The sequence below is a fragment of the Gobio gobio genome, assembly GCF_949357685.1.
Source record: "Gobio gobio genome assembly, chromosome: 1".
Taxonomy (NCBI): Eukaryota; Metazoa; Chordata; class Actinopteri; order Cypriniformes; family Gobionidae; genus Gobio; species Gobio gobio.
In genome coordinates, this window is record NC_137097.1 from 32986706 (window position 1) to 33005447 (window position 18742).

The window sequence follows — 18742 nt, forward strand, 5'->3', positions numbered from 1 at the left end:
CTTTGACTATTTCTGTCAGACGTCTACTGAAGCTCTTACTGAGAATTAACAGAGCTTTAGATGTTGATGTTTATGGTGAATTTGAAGTCACCATTGTGGTGGGAAGCGTTTGCTTTAGTTGGGCTCTTGGTCCCTGTACTTAAGTTAGCTTTTCTTTGGATGTTATAACTGTGTGTGTGAAACTGTATGGCTGAGAAAGCAAAGATAAAGTGACTTCAGGTGTTGTCAGCTCCTTGTTGATGACTAAATCATCAGAAGTCTAGAATCTGATGTTGTGCTTTTGAGTTTTAGGTTCTTGTTCGGCAAATAATAATTTGTTTATATACTATAACCTTGTGATGTACCTCTGCTGTATTGACACCAATAGCAATAAACAAATCACTCATCCTGAAAGATGATACAAAAGCAGGTGCACATTGTTTTGAGAAAATATGTCACATAGTCAGACGCAGACATCAAGATTTTGCATATGATTCCCAACAACGGTGACAATCAAGCATGAGTTTTGTACTTTGAAGCTACCCATCATGCATTGCAGCATGAAGTTTTTTTTGTTATGATTGTCACCGTTGTTGTGAATCATATGCAAAATCTTGATGTCTGCGTGTGACTATTTGAAATATTTTCTCAAAACAATGTGCACATTCTTTTTTATCATCTTTCCGGATAAGTGATTATTTTATTGCTATTAGTCCCGATACAGTGGATTCACAAGGTTATAGTATATAAACAAATAATTCTTTGCCAAACAAGAACACAAAACTCAAAAGCACAACATCAGATTCTAGACTTCTGATGATTTAGTCATCAACAAGGAGCTGACAACACCTGAAGTCACTTTATCTTTGCTTTCTCAGCCATAACTATTGTGTTTCTCACACACAGTTACAGCAGCCAAAAAAAAGCTAACATAAATACGGGGACCAAGAGCCCAACTAAAGCAAACGCTTCCCGCCACAATGGTGCCTTCAAATGAAACATAAACATCAACATCTAAACCTCTGTTAATTCTCAGTAAGAGCTTCTGTAGACGTCTGACAGAAATAGTCAAAGTGTGTCTTATGTCTGTGATTAAGGGCAGCACCAGTGTCTCAGTGGGAAACACTGTCTCCTCACAGCAAGAAGATCCTGGATTGAATCCCACGATTCTCTCCCGATCCAAAGATGTGTGAATTACAGATGATAAGTTTTCTAAAGTGTCTAAAGGTGTGAGCTAAGTTTCTTTTATTTTCATGATTTCTGGACAAACACACACTCTCTGTGAGTTGCTTTGCAATTACAAATGGAAAATATGTCCACAATTCGAACTAGTTTTTAACCTTGAGGTTCCATGAACGTCTATATCGGACGTGCAGAACACGTCAAAAACAGACGTCATAAAATCGTTCATTCTGGCTCCTCAGTGGACGTCTTTTCAACGTACACCTTTGCTCAGTGGGAATTATCAATAAAAACTAAGATAACAGAAAGTCAATCTAATAGGTAAAAAGGGAAGCTGATAATGCTTTTGTGAAGTTGTGTCTGAAGTCTGTTGTGTTTCTCTGTCCTTCAGTGATTCTGCTTGTTATCATCAGGAGTCTTCAGTAATATTCAGTCATTACTCTATTAATCACTTAATTATCTCATTAACTCCAACACTGATTCAGTTACATTTAACAGCCTGTAGTGTGCACACTGAGCAGTGTTCAGTTCATCTGGGCTAGCCCATGTGGGGCCTACATGGAAACTGAGGACAAAACTGGCTGGGCCCCAGTTAGACAGCCCAGGTGACGCCCATATGGGCCCCACATGACTGTGCTGGCTGGGAATTGGCCAAGAAATTATTGCGATAAACGATAATATTGTCGTTCTGAGACCATTTTCATCTAAAATAATGATAATGGCATAATAATGCAGGTACACCTTTTCAAAGATCAATAAACTTTTATTTCTTAAGACTATTTAACACTCAAAACGGAAAGCATTTTAAATATCCACAATAAATGAACAAAACTACCAACAAAAAAAAAGCAATGGACTCTCAGTCTGTTAACAAAAAAATGCACTTGAATAAACAGCTGGGAAAACTGCAATGTATGATTGTGTTTTAGGTAGTGCTGGGAATCGATACATTTTTTAAAAACTAATTAATCACATTTTTTTTTTGTAATTAATCACGATTAATACGTTTTTAATGTTTTGGTATTGTAATAATTTCAGTTACTCTCCAAATTAATATAGAAACAATTTATTGACAGCATATTTTAAATATGTGTTGTATTGTCATGTTTTTATGAATGAAGGCCAGTATCACTGATGTCTCTATGAAACATTAATGACGTTACATTACAGTATAACTGAAAGCAATTTCAACATTTATTAGGCTTAAAAAAACAACAACTTTTCATTTAAGTTAACTTAAAACAATCTTTACATAACCCCATTATAATACATGTTATTTTTACCTGTGCCTTCCTTGTTAGACATATACAGAAATGTAATAGTTATCAAACACCTTTCTTAACTGCATAAATAATAAATGAAATATAGATTAATCATCATTAAAGCTGCAATTTTTTCTGTTCCCATTGTTCTTTGATGGACATTAATGACAGGCATCATCAGTGCTCCTGTCACTTTAAGAACGGCCGCTGACGAACTTGACGCGGATCTGACGCGCTGTCCCGCGCATCTCATTTCCTCACAACACTTTAAGTTCATTTAAGACGTTATTTAACTCATTTAAGACTCCTAATATGAGAATACTCCAAATTCTCTGTGCTGTTGTTGTAATTGTTTGTTCATGAGCAAAAGATAACTCGATGTGAGCAGGAGACTGACGCGAGTCTTTCTGTGCGTCTGTGTGTGTGTTAGGGGTGCACCGATCCGACTTTTTCAGTCCCGATACCGATACCGATGCCTGGGCTTTGTGTATCTGTCGATACCCGATACCGATCCGATATATTGTTGAATTAATAATAAACTTCTCTTCCACCTTATACCTTCCTTGAAGAGACTAAAGGCACCAGACTTTACTAACTAAACATAACTAAGACAAAATAACAGATGTATGTAAGGTGTTGAATTCTTATTTATTTAAAAAACAATTGTGCATTCAAATCTAAAATAGAATGTAATCTAACTTCTTTAAATAAATAAAATGTAGCAGTGGAAACAAAAAACAGTCAAACATACAATAGTAATCTGACAGTTACCAAACATTTTTTACACTACAGATAATTGTTTTGGTATATAATCATATCAATATTAAAAAGTAGCATTACAAATTAACAAATAGGCTAGTCTAATTTTCTACCATATGCAATTTAATAAAAATTTTCAGCTAGCTAATAACAACTTTGTTCTGGTTTCACCTCACTCCAGATTAAATGATTGTAGGCTAGGCCTATTTATTTTACTACACATTGTCAACAGAAATAAGATGAAATACTGTTGATAATTAAAAATAATTCTTACTACCCACTCTTGCTAAAATGGGTAAGCACACTTGTGTTCTCATTTCAGTTGCGTTCTGAGTAAATTATTAAACTGATTCGTGAGTTCAGTGTTGGACAGATCAGTTGTTCTGGCCAGTCGTTAAAATGATTCGGTTCAAAGGAGTCATTATGTGGCGAATCGGACATTAGCAGACGCGTTGTGTGCGAATCCCGTCTGTTAGAACATCGCGAAAGATGTCAACACACAGAAAACACTTCATAACTGGATATAATTTGTCTCCCGCTTATTGAAAGTATGCTTTATGTCAGCTGGTCAGAGAAGAGTCAATGTTTTTTGAGCGCAATTCACACCCAGTGATAATTCAAGGACAAAATTGTCCGAATGTGTCACGTGCAACATGGTTTCGGTCTTCCGAGCTTTTGATTTGGATTAATATGTGAAATATGAGAGCGAACACTGATTATTTTGAAGACCCAGAGAGCGTGCGCGGGGGAGGAGCTCTCAGATCGGTCTCTCTGTCACTGAGTCACAAGCGCAGCATCTATTCTACATCACTCGTAAATCACAATAACTCATCAAATTAGGCTTTGGTCGTCAAAAAAATGTCAATGCAGGAAAGACCCTTACTTTGCAGTAATACCCTCGAAACAGCGACGAACTAGTTGGAGTGGCAAGCGTGAAATGTCTCCTCCACACAGCCGAGTCTCTTCTAGCATGCGACACACGTGAAGCTGACGAATGACGTCGGTTCTGCTGCGACGGAAAAAAAACACCTGGATCGGCTTGTGGATCTGTTAATTTTTCCGATCCCCGATCCAGCTATTTTGTCAGTATCGCGGCCGATATCCGATCCTAATATCGGATCGGTGCACCCCTAGTGTGTGTGTGTGTGCGTGTGTGTGTGTGTGACAGAGTGTCCCTCCATTAGCTGACATGAGACGCAGCCACATAGACAGGACGTTGACATACAGCGCGTTCTCTTGAGTCTTGTCGCGCTTAGAAGCATTTACATGTAGGCTATAAGAGCGTGATCATAATGTAACGCTCGGCAAAAATGCATATAAAAATGAAGGCTGGAAATTATCGTGGCCGGAAAAATTATCGAGCTCATTTTTTTTTTATCGTGCGATTAATTGATTTATTGACTATCGCGACAGGCAGCAAACCCTCAGCAGAGCTGTCTCAGTGCTGTGGGCTGACTTAAACCCAGACTGGAAAATTTCAGTTATACCATTTTTATTCAAAAATGTGCTCAGCTGCAGATAAACAACTTTCTCCACAATTTTGGAAAGCAGAGGGAGCTTAGAAATAGGCCGATAATTAGAGCGCTCAAGTCGGTCCAGACCAGGTTTCTTTAACAAGGGTTGAACAACTGCATGTTGCATGTCTTCTTCTGAAATATCTCTGTTTTTCTCAGTATCATCAGCAATAAGAGAAAGAGAGCAGCCTCTCCAGTATCCAGATGTGTGTCTATGAAGACGAACAACCCCATGCATCATCTCATTGATCTCCGTAATGAAGCCTTGCCCGTTGACCCTGTGTGAGTATATTCATGTGCACCTAAATAATTCATTACCTGTACTTCATTTCATTTAGGAACTCAGTTTAATTTACTTCATTCAAAACAATTTGTTTTGTTAAACTAAATCTTCTTACATCATTTACCCCATGCTTCACAGACAAGGCTTAACAGAGCTCCAGACTAACATTTGAGAGCAGCTAAAATGCATGTTTGAGCTGTTTTAACTGAAAGAAACTTGCACTGATATATCTTAAAATATGTCAGTGCCATTGTTTGTCTTAAAGGAACATGCCACTATTTTTGAAAAGTCATTTTCCTACTCCCCTAGAGTTAAACAGTTGAGTTTTACCGTTTTCAATCCATTCAGCCGATCTCCAGGTCTGGCGGTAGCACTTTTAGCATAGCTTAGCATAGATCATTGAATCTGATTAGACCGTTAGCATCTCGCTCAAAAATGACCAAACAGTTTCGATATTTTTCCTATTTAAAACTTGACTCTTCTGTAGTTACATCCTGTACTAAGACCAATGGAAAATTAAAAATTATGATTTTTTAGACCGATATGGCTAGGAACTATACTCTCATTCCTGCGTAATAATGAAAGAACTTTGCTGCCGTACCATGAGTGCAGCAGCGCAATGATACATAATATCATTGCACCTGCTGTACCCATGTTCCTTGATGTGTTTTATAAGCAACTGTTTGGATACATTTATCAACAGAAAACTGATCGTTGTTATATCTTTACATGGTTAGTATTATTGTTTGAATTGCTGGTTTTCTTGATTTACCACAAGTAACATGTTTTTACCTCACTGACAATACTATTTTGTAAGTGGCTAACATAGCATAATCAGAGAGAGCTTTCTCCATCATACAATATATATTTAAAATGAATTGCATGCCATTTAACAACACAAGTTATCCAGTTTTTATTAATATATTCTAATATTGATCTAGATTACTGCGAAACAAGTCTCTCATAACAGCTATCGAACGAACGCACAGTAACATTACAACATAAGCCGCGTTTACACCGCGGGAACTTTCCCCAGGAACTAGGGACTTTGGGGTGGTACTCGATGTGTTTCGACCGCAGGAACTTAAACAAAGTTCCGGGTAAATATTTCCCCCTCAAAATGGCCCTGCTCATGAGGTAGTACTTTTTTGAAGTTCAGGAACTTTCAGGGGTGGGACTTGGGCGCTGAACATGCTGGTTGAGTTCACGCAGCATTTTATTTTAAGCACCATTTTTAAAAGTCTGTTGCGGTGCGTGCAGTAAGAGTTGTGTGCTATTCAAATTAACAATGGAGTTTAAAAATACGACCAATGGACCGGCGACGAGGTTCAGGCTTTATTAAGCTTATATGCAGAGGAAGAAATCCAGCGCAGTCCTACGTCAACTAATCTTCATGGTACTTTAGACTGCGATGGAAACGCAGACAGCAACAGGTCCCGTCGGATTGCTTTCCATCAGCTGTGGACAACAACTCCTACGATTCCATGCTTGGAGTCATCAAGCTACACCGTTGTTTTGAATAAGTGACCTCTAGCAGAAAAGATTATTTATTGTGCCTTTTAAAGGGATAGTTTACCCAAAAATTTTAATTCTGTCATTAGTTACTCACCCCCATGTCGTGCCAAACCCGTAACAACTTTGTTCATCTTTGGAACACAAATTAAGGTATTTTTTCTGAACCACACATAGACACCAACGTCATTCCAACTTTCGAGGCCCAGAAAGGTAATGATGTAAAGACAACTTGAATAGCGTAGCAGAATGACGCTGAAGGGAAGATACTGTTGAATAAAGTCATTATTTTTGTTTAGGTTTTTTGCGCACAAAAAGTATTGTCTTCCGTTCATAACATTAAGGTTGAACCACTGTAGTCACATGGACTATTTCAGTGATGTCTTTACTACCTTTCTGGGCCTTGAAAATTAAAGTATCCGATAAAGTATCCAATCCACAGATTTCGCCCTGGATGTAAATGCATTAACCTGCTTTCTGTCGGCTTATTGAAGTGTGCATGTGTGATATGTGACAGGAAAGCGTCCTTACTGTGGGTTTAAGCGCAAGCAAGCGTTTTGCAGTAAGGGAGGAGGAAATATATCTTGACCCAAAGAATTATAAAAATGTGTTCTCATCTCGTGCAGCAGAAGAAGTGGTACAGTCAAAATGCTGCATCTGTGATGAGAGGATAAGATATGAGCCGTAAGTTTGCCGCTTCTGCATTAGTTCCTCCCACTGCCTAAGCAACCAGCTGGGCTGCTTGGCCCTACAATTTGTTCCTTCGCAAAAGAAAATGAACAATGTAATTATTATTTGTTAACATAGTCACTCATCTTTCACAAGATGTCACACCTGGATGTGATTGTGCACATTTGTCACATCACTTCTGTCTTCAAGTAGCTTCATGCTGCGTTCACACCAAACGCGAATAGAGCGTCTGGCGCGAGTGATTTCAATGTTAAGTCAATGGAAAGGCGCGTTGACACGAATTGGACGCGAATTGAGCTTATTGCGTGATACGCGCTTTACACACGACTGGTGCTTTTGTGCATTCAAGCGTTTGAAGCAAATTTGCGTCTGACGCCCGAGTTGAACAATTTTAACTTTGGCGTCAATTCGCGCCGCGTTAACCAATCAGGAGTCTGCTCACTGCGGTCACGTGGTAAAGTGACGTGATGAGAAACCCTGCATAATTTAAAAATGCTACTATTGTGTCACAAAATTTAGTTTTACGACTTTTTCAGGTGAGAATGTAGTTGTTTAAAGCTCAAATCTGTGGTTTATTTAACCCGCAGGCAGGTTGCCTAAGCCCATTGACTTTTAACAGACCCGACAAAGTCGTGCTATGATTGGATATGATCGGTTATGATAGGATATGATTGGTTCACGAGATAAATCCCGCCTCTTGATTTCATGTTCCTGAATGACCGACTAATTAAAAAGTAAACAACTTGTGTCTATTTAACGAGGAAAATGAAGTGTAGGGACATATTTACATTTGATATGTAAAAAAAAATTGTGGACATTGGCTCTTCATTTTAAAACTCCACCGCACACCACTGAATATAGAAGGCTATTATTAATGGTTATATTGGAAGTTATAGATATATACGCCTATTTTTTACATTTGAGCCCCTGCCCCTGGAAACTCTCTGCACGTCCCTGATCAGTGTTTTCAACCACATGTTTTTTTTCTTCAGGCATTTTAATACACAAGTACTAGCAAACCGTTTAAAATGTGAAAAAAAATTCCCTCTCTCATTAAAAAGTAAAGACAAACCCGTAAATTCAAGCTTCGCCTTTGGTGTTTTAACACTCGATGGCACCGTGTCGAATGTGGACGAGGTGGAACTGGAAGCCATGTTAATCTTGGACTAAATCGGCCACCGTAGGAGTTAAAACGAAATCGGAATTGAGAGGAACATAAACTAATATTCGCTGGATGGTCATATACCTTTTCACCGCTAGATGGGGGAAAATATCACACAGTGTAGCTTTAAAGTTGAGGACTTGCAACTTGACTTGGACTTGCCTGTCTTGACTCAAGACTTGAATGTAAAGACTCGAGACTAGGGATCGACCGATATGGATTTTTTAGTGCCAATGCCGATACCGATTTTTTTTCATCAGCCTTAGCCGATGACCGATACGGGCTGCCGATTTTCTTGAGCTGATATTTGGAGCCGATACTGCTTTTGCTCCCTCAATTTACATCATAAAAATGACACAATGATCATGATGATAACAATTTAAAATTTAAAATTTAAAAAAGGAACATTTATTGAACTAAAAAAAAAACTATATTTAACAAATAGTAAAAACAGGTGATGTAGAGCAAGAAAAAAAAAAGAGTTCAGTGGTGAAAATAAATTCTGAAAATAAATATTTAAGCATAAATAAAATAATTACACTATTGCACACAGTACCAACAAGCAAACAGCATAATAAAGTGTACGCTGACTGTACTATACTTAATTTTAAAACTATTTACAACCTAGTCATTTAATGGTTACACTCTAAAAAATGCTGGGTTAAAAATAACCCAAGTTGGGTTGAATATGGACTAAAACAGCAATTGGGTTGTTTAGACCCAGTGGTTGGGTTAAATGTTTGCTTAAAACAACCCAATTGCTGGGTTAAAACAACCCAATCGCTGGGTTAAAACAACCCAATTGCTGGGTTAGTCCATTTTCAACCCTACTTGTGTTATTTTTAACCCAGCATTTTTTAAAGTGTAGGTGCACTTAACTTAATCTCTTGTAGAGCAACACCAGCGGTAATTCAGGAAAAAATCTCCCAATGCTCCACGTGAAACTTCATTCTTTCGACCTTTTACCATTGTGTCAATTCTCAATTAATTTTGATTAATATGCACGAGGGAGGGAGAGCAAGACAGTTTGAAGACGGTGAGAGCTGCCTGTGGACGCCTGTCTGTAAATAATGCAGGGCAAAAAATATCGGCCAACGCAACAGCCTTGTATCGGCCGATGCCGATACACGTAAAAATCGCAAATATCGGCCTGATATATCGGCCGGCCGATATATCGGTCTATCACTACTCGAAACTTACTTGTGACTTGCCAAACAATGACTTGGTGCCACCTCTGCAAAAAAGTTAAAAAAAAGTACTTAAAGCTACACTGTGTGATATTTTCCCCCATCTAGCGGTAAAAAGGTATATGACCATCCAGTGAATATTAGTTTCTGTTCCTCTCAATTCCGATTTCGTTTTAACTCCTATGGTGGCCGATTTAGTCCAAGATTAACATGGCTTCCAGTTCGACCTCGTCCACATTCGACACGGTGCCATCGAGTGTTAAAACGCCAAAGGCGAAGCTTGAATTCACGGGTATGTCCCTCTTTGGCTAATGTACTTTCAAGATGGAGGGGCAACATGGCGACCGGCATTCGAACCCATTACCCATATGTATTTTCAATGGCATATTATAAACTTACAAGAATACTTTATTACTTGAAAGAAGTAAATATACATTAATGAGCACATATATTTTTGAAAGAACTAAGTGTTTTTAGCTAAGAATAAACTAAAAAAGTTACACATGTAGCTTTAACATTTATATGCTGTATACCACTGAATCGCATAATGTTCAATAGTAGCAAAGTAGCAAAGACTAATTTACATATCATGAAAAGTATTTATTTTACCATGGTGTTAAACACTCCACTTTTTTTCAAAATAGGCTCATTTTACAAGTCCCCTAGAGTTAAATAGTTGAGTTTTACCGTTTTTGAATCCATTCAGCCGATCTTTGTATCTGGCGGTAGCACTTTTAGCATAGCTTAGCATACATCATTAATTCTGATCAATCCATTAGCATCTCATTCAAAAAATGACCAAAGACACTTTGAATATTTTTCCTATTTAAAACTTGACTCTTCTACAGTTAAATCGTGTGCGAAGACCAACTGAAAATGAAAAGTTGCGATTTTCTACACCTATATGGCTAGGAACTACTTTCTCATTCCTGCGTAATAGTCGCGTATCTTCGCGGCCGTACCATTGCTGGAAAAAATATTGAAAGAGTCTTTAGTCATTTTTTGAATTAGATGCTAATGGACTGATCAGAATCAATGATGTATGCTAAGCTATGCTAAAAGTGCTACCGCTAGATACAAAGATCGGCTGAATGGATTAAAAAACGGTAAAACTCAACTATTTAACTCTAGGGGACTTGTAAAATGAGCCTATTTTCTAAAAAAGTGGAGTGTTCCTTTAAGGATCTACCAGCTTTGATGTGCCGGTGTTGGAAGTGGTGATCAGCAACCCCTGCATAAGGGACTTGTTGGACACCCTCAAAAGTTGTTTGGGAAACGTTTTGAACATTGTAAAGGAATTGCTTTGAGTGCCGTGTAGAGACATGTGTCTGCACTGGGTGATTCACTGAGTGGGCTGGGTAAAATGCTGGAAAAGCTGTCAATGGTGTGTGTGAGTGACTGCTGCTTATATAAACTTGCAATTATAATTAACAGGATTGAATGATTAGGCTCCTCCCAAAACTACATTTAGAACTTCATTACTTTGTTGAATAGTGCTTTCTTATACATCTCTCTATCATTTTGGATGTCCATTTACACAGACATTAAGCGACACACTGGATTTTTTGGGTTTAATTGGGTTTTCTACGTTGACAGTATTATATTGACACTACTCCTTTAAATAACAGATCTGTATCTGCCCCCCAAATTCCTGCTGTGCATCATTAAAGGGTAACTTCAGTGATTTAGCATTAAGCTTTGTATTTAAACTGGGTCATTTATGCAGTAGAAATGTGAAATTATTTTTTAATTTGGTGCCTCCTAGCCTGAGAAAAGACAGAAAATAGATTTTTGTCTCATGTGGATGAAAGACAACAACTCCCAGAATGCACTTGCTTCGCTGCCCTACGAGGCCACTCCGTACACCGTCGTTTTGATCTTCATAGTAATACAATAATTTCGTTCAGTTAGAGAATAAACACTACAATTAAAAACTGAACGTGTCTTTTCAATAAAGTTTGAGTGAGCCGAACGAAAATCACGGCACAGACGCAGCAGTGTCAGATTTCATTCGAGCTGAGCAGAGCTGAGGTAACGTTAAGCGCCAGTCTGGCACGTTTTCAGATCGCATATGGAAGCTAAACTATCACAGGAATTCATTGAAAAGTTGAAACACTCACTTTACTCTGCACCGCGCTCCGTTATTATGATGGTCCGTGCGGCCGTCTGTGTCTTACATTCTGTGCGTGAGATCTCTCCCCTATGGGCGGGTTGATAACAGCTCCATCTAGTGGCTGTAGTCTTTGCCTCTGGCCAAAAAAATCCTCTGATGACGCAAAATGACGATATATTAAACCACTGAAGTTACCCTTTAACCTACAGCAGTGTTTCTAAACCATGGAACAACCCCTCTCCCTTATCTGACACATCCAATTCAGGTTCTGAAGTTTCTACTAACGAGCTGATGAGTTGAATCGGCTGTGTTTGATTAGGGAGATGTACAAATTGTGCAATATTGGAGGGGAACAGAACCTTGAGGAACTTTGTCTGGAAATCAACTGGCCACAATAGATTTATTGTATGTAAAAGAGGTCTATTAAACAAATATTTTTTTCACATTGTGATTGTAGTATGATTTTAAATAAAGATAATGAAATATTTTCTCTGTTTTGATAAAGGTCTTTTCTGTTTGTTTTAATATATTTTCAGTGGTGTGAGAGCAGACCAGATCAGAGATGTGTCCTGTCAGACCAGCACATCCTCCTTTTGTCAGAAACACATCAGTCCTCATGACACAGAAGCAGCCCTGCAGCTCGACTCTCACCAACCAGTGCATGATGATCTGCAGAGAGTCAAAGACCAGCACAAAACCAGCATGAAGAGCAGATATGAGAATGTATTTGAGGGAGTCAAACTACAAGAGAATCAGACGCTCCTGAACAGGATTTACACACAGCTGTACATCATAGAGGGAGAGAGTGAAGGAGTGAATGAAGAACATGAGGTGCTACAGATGGAGAAAAGCTACAAGACACTCCAAGACACGCCAATCAACTGCAATGACATCTTTGATCCTTCACCTGAACTAGGATATGAGGAGAAGAGAAGAGAGAAGAAAGACAAAATCAAGACTGTTCTTACTAAAGGCATCGCTGGAATTGGAAAAACCGTCTCTGTGCAGAAGTTCATTCTGGACTGGGCCGAGGGAAAAGCCAATCAGGATGTAGATTTCCTGTTTGTGCTTCCATTCAGAGAGCTGAACTTGATTAAAGATCATCAGTACAGTCTTCACAGACTTCTGCTGGACTTTCATCCTGAACTTCAAGATCTGGACTCAAAGATTTATGATGAATGTACAGTTGTGTTCATCTTTGATGGTCTGGATGAAAGCCGATTGACACTGATGTTTTCAGACTGTGAGAAAGTTTCTGATGTGACTGAGACTTCATCAGTGGGTGTGTTGATGTCAAACCTCATGAAAGGAGATCTGGTTCCCTCTGCTCTCCTCTGGATCACCACCAGACCAGCAGCAGCCAATCAGATCCCCTCTAACTACATCACCCGTGTGACAGAAATTCAGGGATTCAATGACCCTCAGAAGGAGGAATATTTCAGGAAGAGAATCAGTGATGAGCATCAAGCCAGCAGAATCATCTCGCAAATCAGAAGAGCAAGAAGCCTCCACATCATGTGCCACATACCCGTCTTCTGCTGGATCTCAGCCACTGTGCTTCAAAACATCCTGAAACTAGATCTCAGTGCAGAAATTCCTCAAACTCTGACTGAAATGTACACACACTTCCTCCTGATTCAAATAAATATGAGGAACCAGAAGTATGAAGAGAGAGATCCAGAGAAACTCCTGCAGTCCAACAGAGATGTGATTGTGAAACTTGCTGAGCTGGCTTTCAATCAGCTGATGAAGGGCAATGTGATGTTCTATGAGGAGGACCTGAGAGAGAGCGGCATAGACGTCACTGACGCCTCAGTGTATTCTGGGATTTGCACAGAGATCTTTAAGGAGGAATCTTTGATTTATCACAGGAAGGTTTACAGCTTTGTACATCTGAGCTTTCAGGAGTTTTTTGCAGCGCTGTATGTGTTTTTCTGCTATTTACACAAGAACAGTGAAGTTCTGAAAATGTTCCTGACAGGAAAGTCCAGATTTCAGTGTGAGAATGTTCCTCTGGATGTGTTTCTGAAGGGAGCAATGAATAAAGCCTTGAAGAGTAAAAATGGACACCTGGATCTTTTCCTTCGATTCCTTCATGGCATCTCACTGGAGTCCAATCAGAGACTCTTACAGGATCTGCTGATTCACACAGAGAACAACCCAGAGAGCATCAAGAATATAATCTACAACCTCAAAAGAGGTCAAAAAAACAATGTCAGTCCTGAAAGATGGATGAATTTGTCACACTGCTTGATTGAGATGAAGGATAATTCGGTTGTTAAAGAAATGCAGACATTTTTAAACTCTGAAACAAAAACAAAAAGTCTTTCTCTTGCACAATGTTCAACTTTGGCAAACATGATCCTGATGTCAGAGGAGGTGATGGATGAGTTAGACTTTATGAAGTACAAGTTCAAATCAAAAGAGGGGAGATGGAGACTGGTACCTGCTGTGAGGAACTGCAGAAAAGCTATGTGAGTGTGAAGATCTAATAATATTACAATATGAACATAATGTGAAAGAAGTTTTGATGGAGGTTTGTTGAGTATTTTCTGGGTTTGTGTTCACAAGCATAAACAAACTTTTGCAGCTAAATGTTGTTTTAATTTTCAACCAAAATAATATGATTAGTTTTATGAAATGCATTTGTACTTTCATTTGTACTAAAATAGATTTGTTAAAAATAATCATCCTTACAGAAAAAAATCCTGAAATGCCCATGTTTTCCACGTGATCACAGGTTTCACATGGGAAATGTTCAAAAACCATGTGATTCCCATGTGCAAAGTAAGTGATTCACATGTGTTTTGCACATGTGAAGTACATGTTTTGCCTTTTGCTTTTACCAGTAAATTTAATCCAATTCTAAGGTAGTTGTTCATGTTGATTTAGTCAGAAGGACTAATAATAATTTGTATTAGTAAAACGTATTTAAACAAATGTAGAGACTCGGCTCATAAGAATTTCCATAATAAAGTTCTGTATGAAGAAAGATAAAGAAAAACTTAATTTTTGAAGCGTCATACACATGTTCATAAAATATGGCTTTTAATTGAGTCATCATCTTTATTTGCTTGACTTTCATGCGGTAAAGACCAGAGAGTGAATGGTCAACCATTTTTCCTTATAAAGTTTATCAAGGAATTCTTGCAACCTTGTGGATACACGTGTATGCATTTTTAATCTGAACTATCCTTTTTTCAGATTAACAGACTGTAATCTCACTGGTCAGCACTGTGAAATCGTGGCTTCAGCTCTACAATCATCAAATTCCCCCCTGAGAGAGTTGGACCTGAGTAACAATCACTTGCAGGATTCAGGAATAAAGCTGCTCTGTGCTGGACTGAAGAGTCCAAACTGTCAACTCAACATACTGAGGTTTGGCTTTCACATTGATTCATTTCAATGTGTTAATATTAAAATACAGTTCCCTTTCTAGAATACTTAAAAAGAAAATTTTATGGCATTATTTTTAAATGTTGTTTGAGGTTCATTTAAAATGTTGGAAATGAAAAAAAAAACAAGGCACAAGGCACAACTCACACTTGACCTTCGAGTTCAGGCCCCACAACACAGTTGTCCAGTTGAAACAGTGCAGGGGTGGCAGAATGTCCACACAGGTTAATACGCGAGTCTCGTGATCTCCCAATATCAAGTTCACTTGAGGCAGGCCTATCTGATGGCACAATTGATGAGGCAAGACAAAACGAGACGTCATAGCAAAGGCGAATTTGGAGAGTAACTGAAATTATTACAATATCAAAATATAAAAAACTCCAATGTTTTGAATCATGATTAATTACAGAAAAAATTTGATTAATTAGTTAATCTTTTTTAGTATATAATATATATATATGGGATGCACCGAATTCAGATTTGGGGTTTGGCCGAATACCGAATTCACTGGTTCAGATTCGGCCGAAACCGAATACCGAATCCTACTGCCATTATCACAGTAAACACATTAATGAAGTAAACAACATCCACAGCAGTGTATGGATGCTATTGACCATTTAACCGTTAACCGAAAGTAAGAACTCTGATCGATTAGTACTATCAGTTAGCACTTTAAAAAAAAATGTATGCATGGTTAAGAAATAAGCTGTATAGCATTATTTGTTCACTCACGGAGCGTGTCGACATGTGCAACTACAAGCCAGATATATCTCGCAAAATGAAGCAATGGAAAAGCTTACTGTGTGGGACCATTTCGACAGAAAATACAGCAGTAGTACAAGCTCCTGACTGGTGAAAAGCAAATGAAAGGCGCTTCCCGAGGCTGGCCACTCTAGCGAGGCGTTATCTCTGTATTCCCGGGACATCAGTGCCATCTGAAGCCTTGTTTTAGGCTTTTAATAGTGTGGTTTTGGTCAAGTTTACTAAAGTAAAAATTGTCGCGTATGTTCTTCTCACCGCTGTTTCCTGATGGTTTCCTGATGGTTTACCATTTATAGAAAAATTACCCCGAGTTGTCCTCTGTCGTTTCAAAGAACAGCTCAACGGAGAGCGCAGGAGGCGCGCGCACTGTCAGCCGAGGCTTGAGCGCTGTGGAGACAGAAGGATTGAGAGGTTGTTTTCTGCCGCGGGGTCAACATGCTGCACTCCAGACTAACCCACATCACTTAGACATGTTACTTTAAAAAAAAAAAACATACAAGGTGTGGATTGAGGTAGCCTAGGCCTGCTATTTTTATTTGACCAAAAAAAAAAACGATTCAGGTTCTTCAAAGCTTCAAACGGATTCAGTGTATTTTCGTTTTGTCATCTTAATTTGGTTATTATTTAAGTGAAAAATATTTAGTGCAGGCCTATTTATTTTATTCTTTTTATTTATATTTTATCTGATCTGTATGCGGCTGTTTGCACGGTAAAATAAATTACATTTTGGCTGCTGTCTGTAGATTCCTTTATGCACAACTCGTATTCTTTCGGATGTTTCATACGCAAATGTTTTAACAGCGGCTGTTGTTTAGGGTCCTTGCCACCACGAGACAAATCGGCATTGCAAATTGAACATGTAGCTCGACTTGAATCGCCTTCTTTTGACTGAAAGTACTGCCACGTTTTCTGTTCATGAGTTTCATTTTCACTTTCAACGGCGGCGTCATCGGAGCGTGCATAGTGCAAGCCTAGGGTTCGGTTCGGTAGGAAAAATTCTGAGGTTCGGCAGGAAGCAAACCCTGTCAAAAAGCCCAATATTCGGCCGAATCCGAATCCTGGATTCGGTGCATCCCTAATATATATAATATTTCACTAATTCCATTCAAAAAGTGAAACTTGTAAATTATATTCATTCATTACACACAGACTGATATATTTCAAATGTTTATTTCTTTTCATTTTGATGATTATAACTAAGGAAAATCCCAAATTCAGTATCTCAGAAAATTTTAATATTGTGAAAAGGTTCAATATTGAAGACACCTGGTGCCACACTCTAATCAGCTAATTAACTCAAAACACCTGCAAAGGCCTTTAAATTGTCTCTCAGTCTAGTTCTGTAGGCTACACAATAATGGGGAAGACTGCTGACTTGACAGTTGTCCAAAAGACGACCATTGACACCTTGCACAAGGAGGGCAAGACACAAAAGGTCATTGCAAAAGAGGCTGGCTGTTCACAGAGCTCTGTGTCCAAGCACATTAATAGAGAGGCGAAGGGAAGGAAAAGATGTGGTAGAAAAAAGTGTACAAGCAATTAGGGCTGCAACTAATGATTATTTTTATAATCGATTAATCTGTCTATTATTTTTCCGATTAATCGATGGATCGGATATTTAAAAAAAGCATTAATGTCCAATCCTTTATTCAAAAACAGAACTGACAGTGCAAATTCAGTGCAAAAAATCTTCTGAAAGTGCACAGGTTGCTACAATAAATCTATAAATCTTTTTTTTTTACTAAAGAAAAATACTAATCAGAAAACTTAACAGGATGTTAGAACTTGTTCTCTACACTACACTCAGACACACACACTCCAGACTGATCTCATGAAATAGCGTATGTATGACACGCCAATTCGCTATGCCATTTTGGCGTGCTATCAAGACGCATAATCTCTTTTTAGCATGTTTATCAACGCCGTTTCATTCTATCCCCCTACACTGCTCCTACCCCTACTGGAGGGACGTCACGCTCCTCACTTCGAAACGGATTTTGTAGTGACTTAACGTTACCCTGCTGTTGAACTCCCTTCCTCCTCATCAAGGACTCCAAGATGTTTTCGTTTTAGGTGCTGAATCACCACCGTGGTGCTCCCGTGCCATGTCGCGTCGCTTTTGCTGCAATTAACACACTTTTTTGATTTATCAATGCTGCTTTTCGACTGGTACGGCTCGGCTCGGTTTGCTTTTCCGCTGCATGGTACGACGGGTACAGCACGGCTCGCCCGCTTCCACTCTGCTTTGCGCTCAACCGCACTTTTTTTATAGACTCAAACATCTCCACGTCTTATTGAGGGGCATAATAGTCGCGCGACACAATAGTCGTTGTTGCAGCCCTACAAGCAATAGGGATTAGTGTTGTCACGATACTGGAATTTATAACTTCGATACGATACCTAAAAAAGTATGTATGTATATATATATATATATATATATATATATATATATATATATATATATATATATATATATATATATATATATATATATATATATATATATATATATAAATATAAATATAAATATAAATATGTATATGTATATATATATGTATATGTATATGTATGTATATGTATATATATATGTATATATATATATATATATATATATATGTATATATATATATATATGTATATATATATATATATATATATATATATATATGTATATATATATATATATATATATATATATACATATATATATATATATATATATATATATACACACATATGTATATGTATATGTATGTATATATACACATATGTATATGTATGTATATATATATGTATATATGTATATATATATATATATATATATATATATATATATATATATATATATATATATATATATATATATATATATATATATATATATATATATATATATATATATATATATATATATATATATATATATATATATATATATATA

General features: G+C 37.8%; 1 protein-coding gene across 1 annotated transcript in view; it reads left to right on the forward strand.

The window, feature by feature from the left end:
* Positions 1-18742, forward strand: part of LOC307125838 (NACHT, LRR and PYD domains-containing protein 3-like) — a 68657-nt gene that overhangs the window by 19181 nt on the left and 30734 nt on the right. The window contains exons 3-5 of the mRNA XM_079816005.1: positions 4856-4978; positions 12180-14117; positions 14848-15021. Of these exons, the coding sequence (XP_079672131.1) occupies positions 4856-4978; positions 12180-14117; positions 14848-15021 (2235 nt within the window). The remainder of the gene's footprint in view (positions 1-4855; positions 4979-12179; positions 14118-14847; positions 15022-18742) is intronic.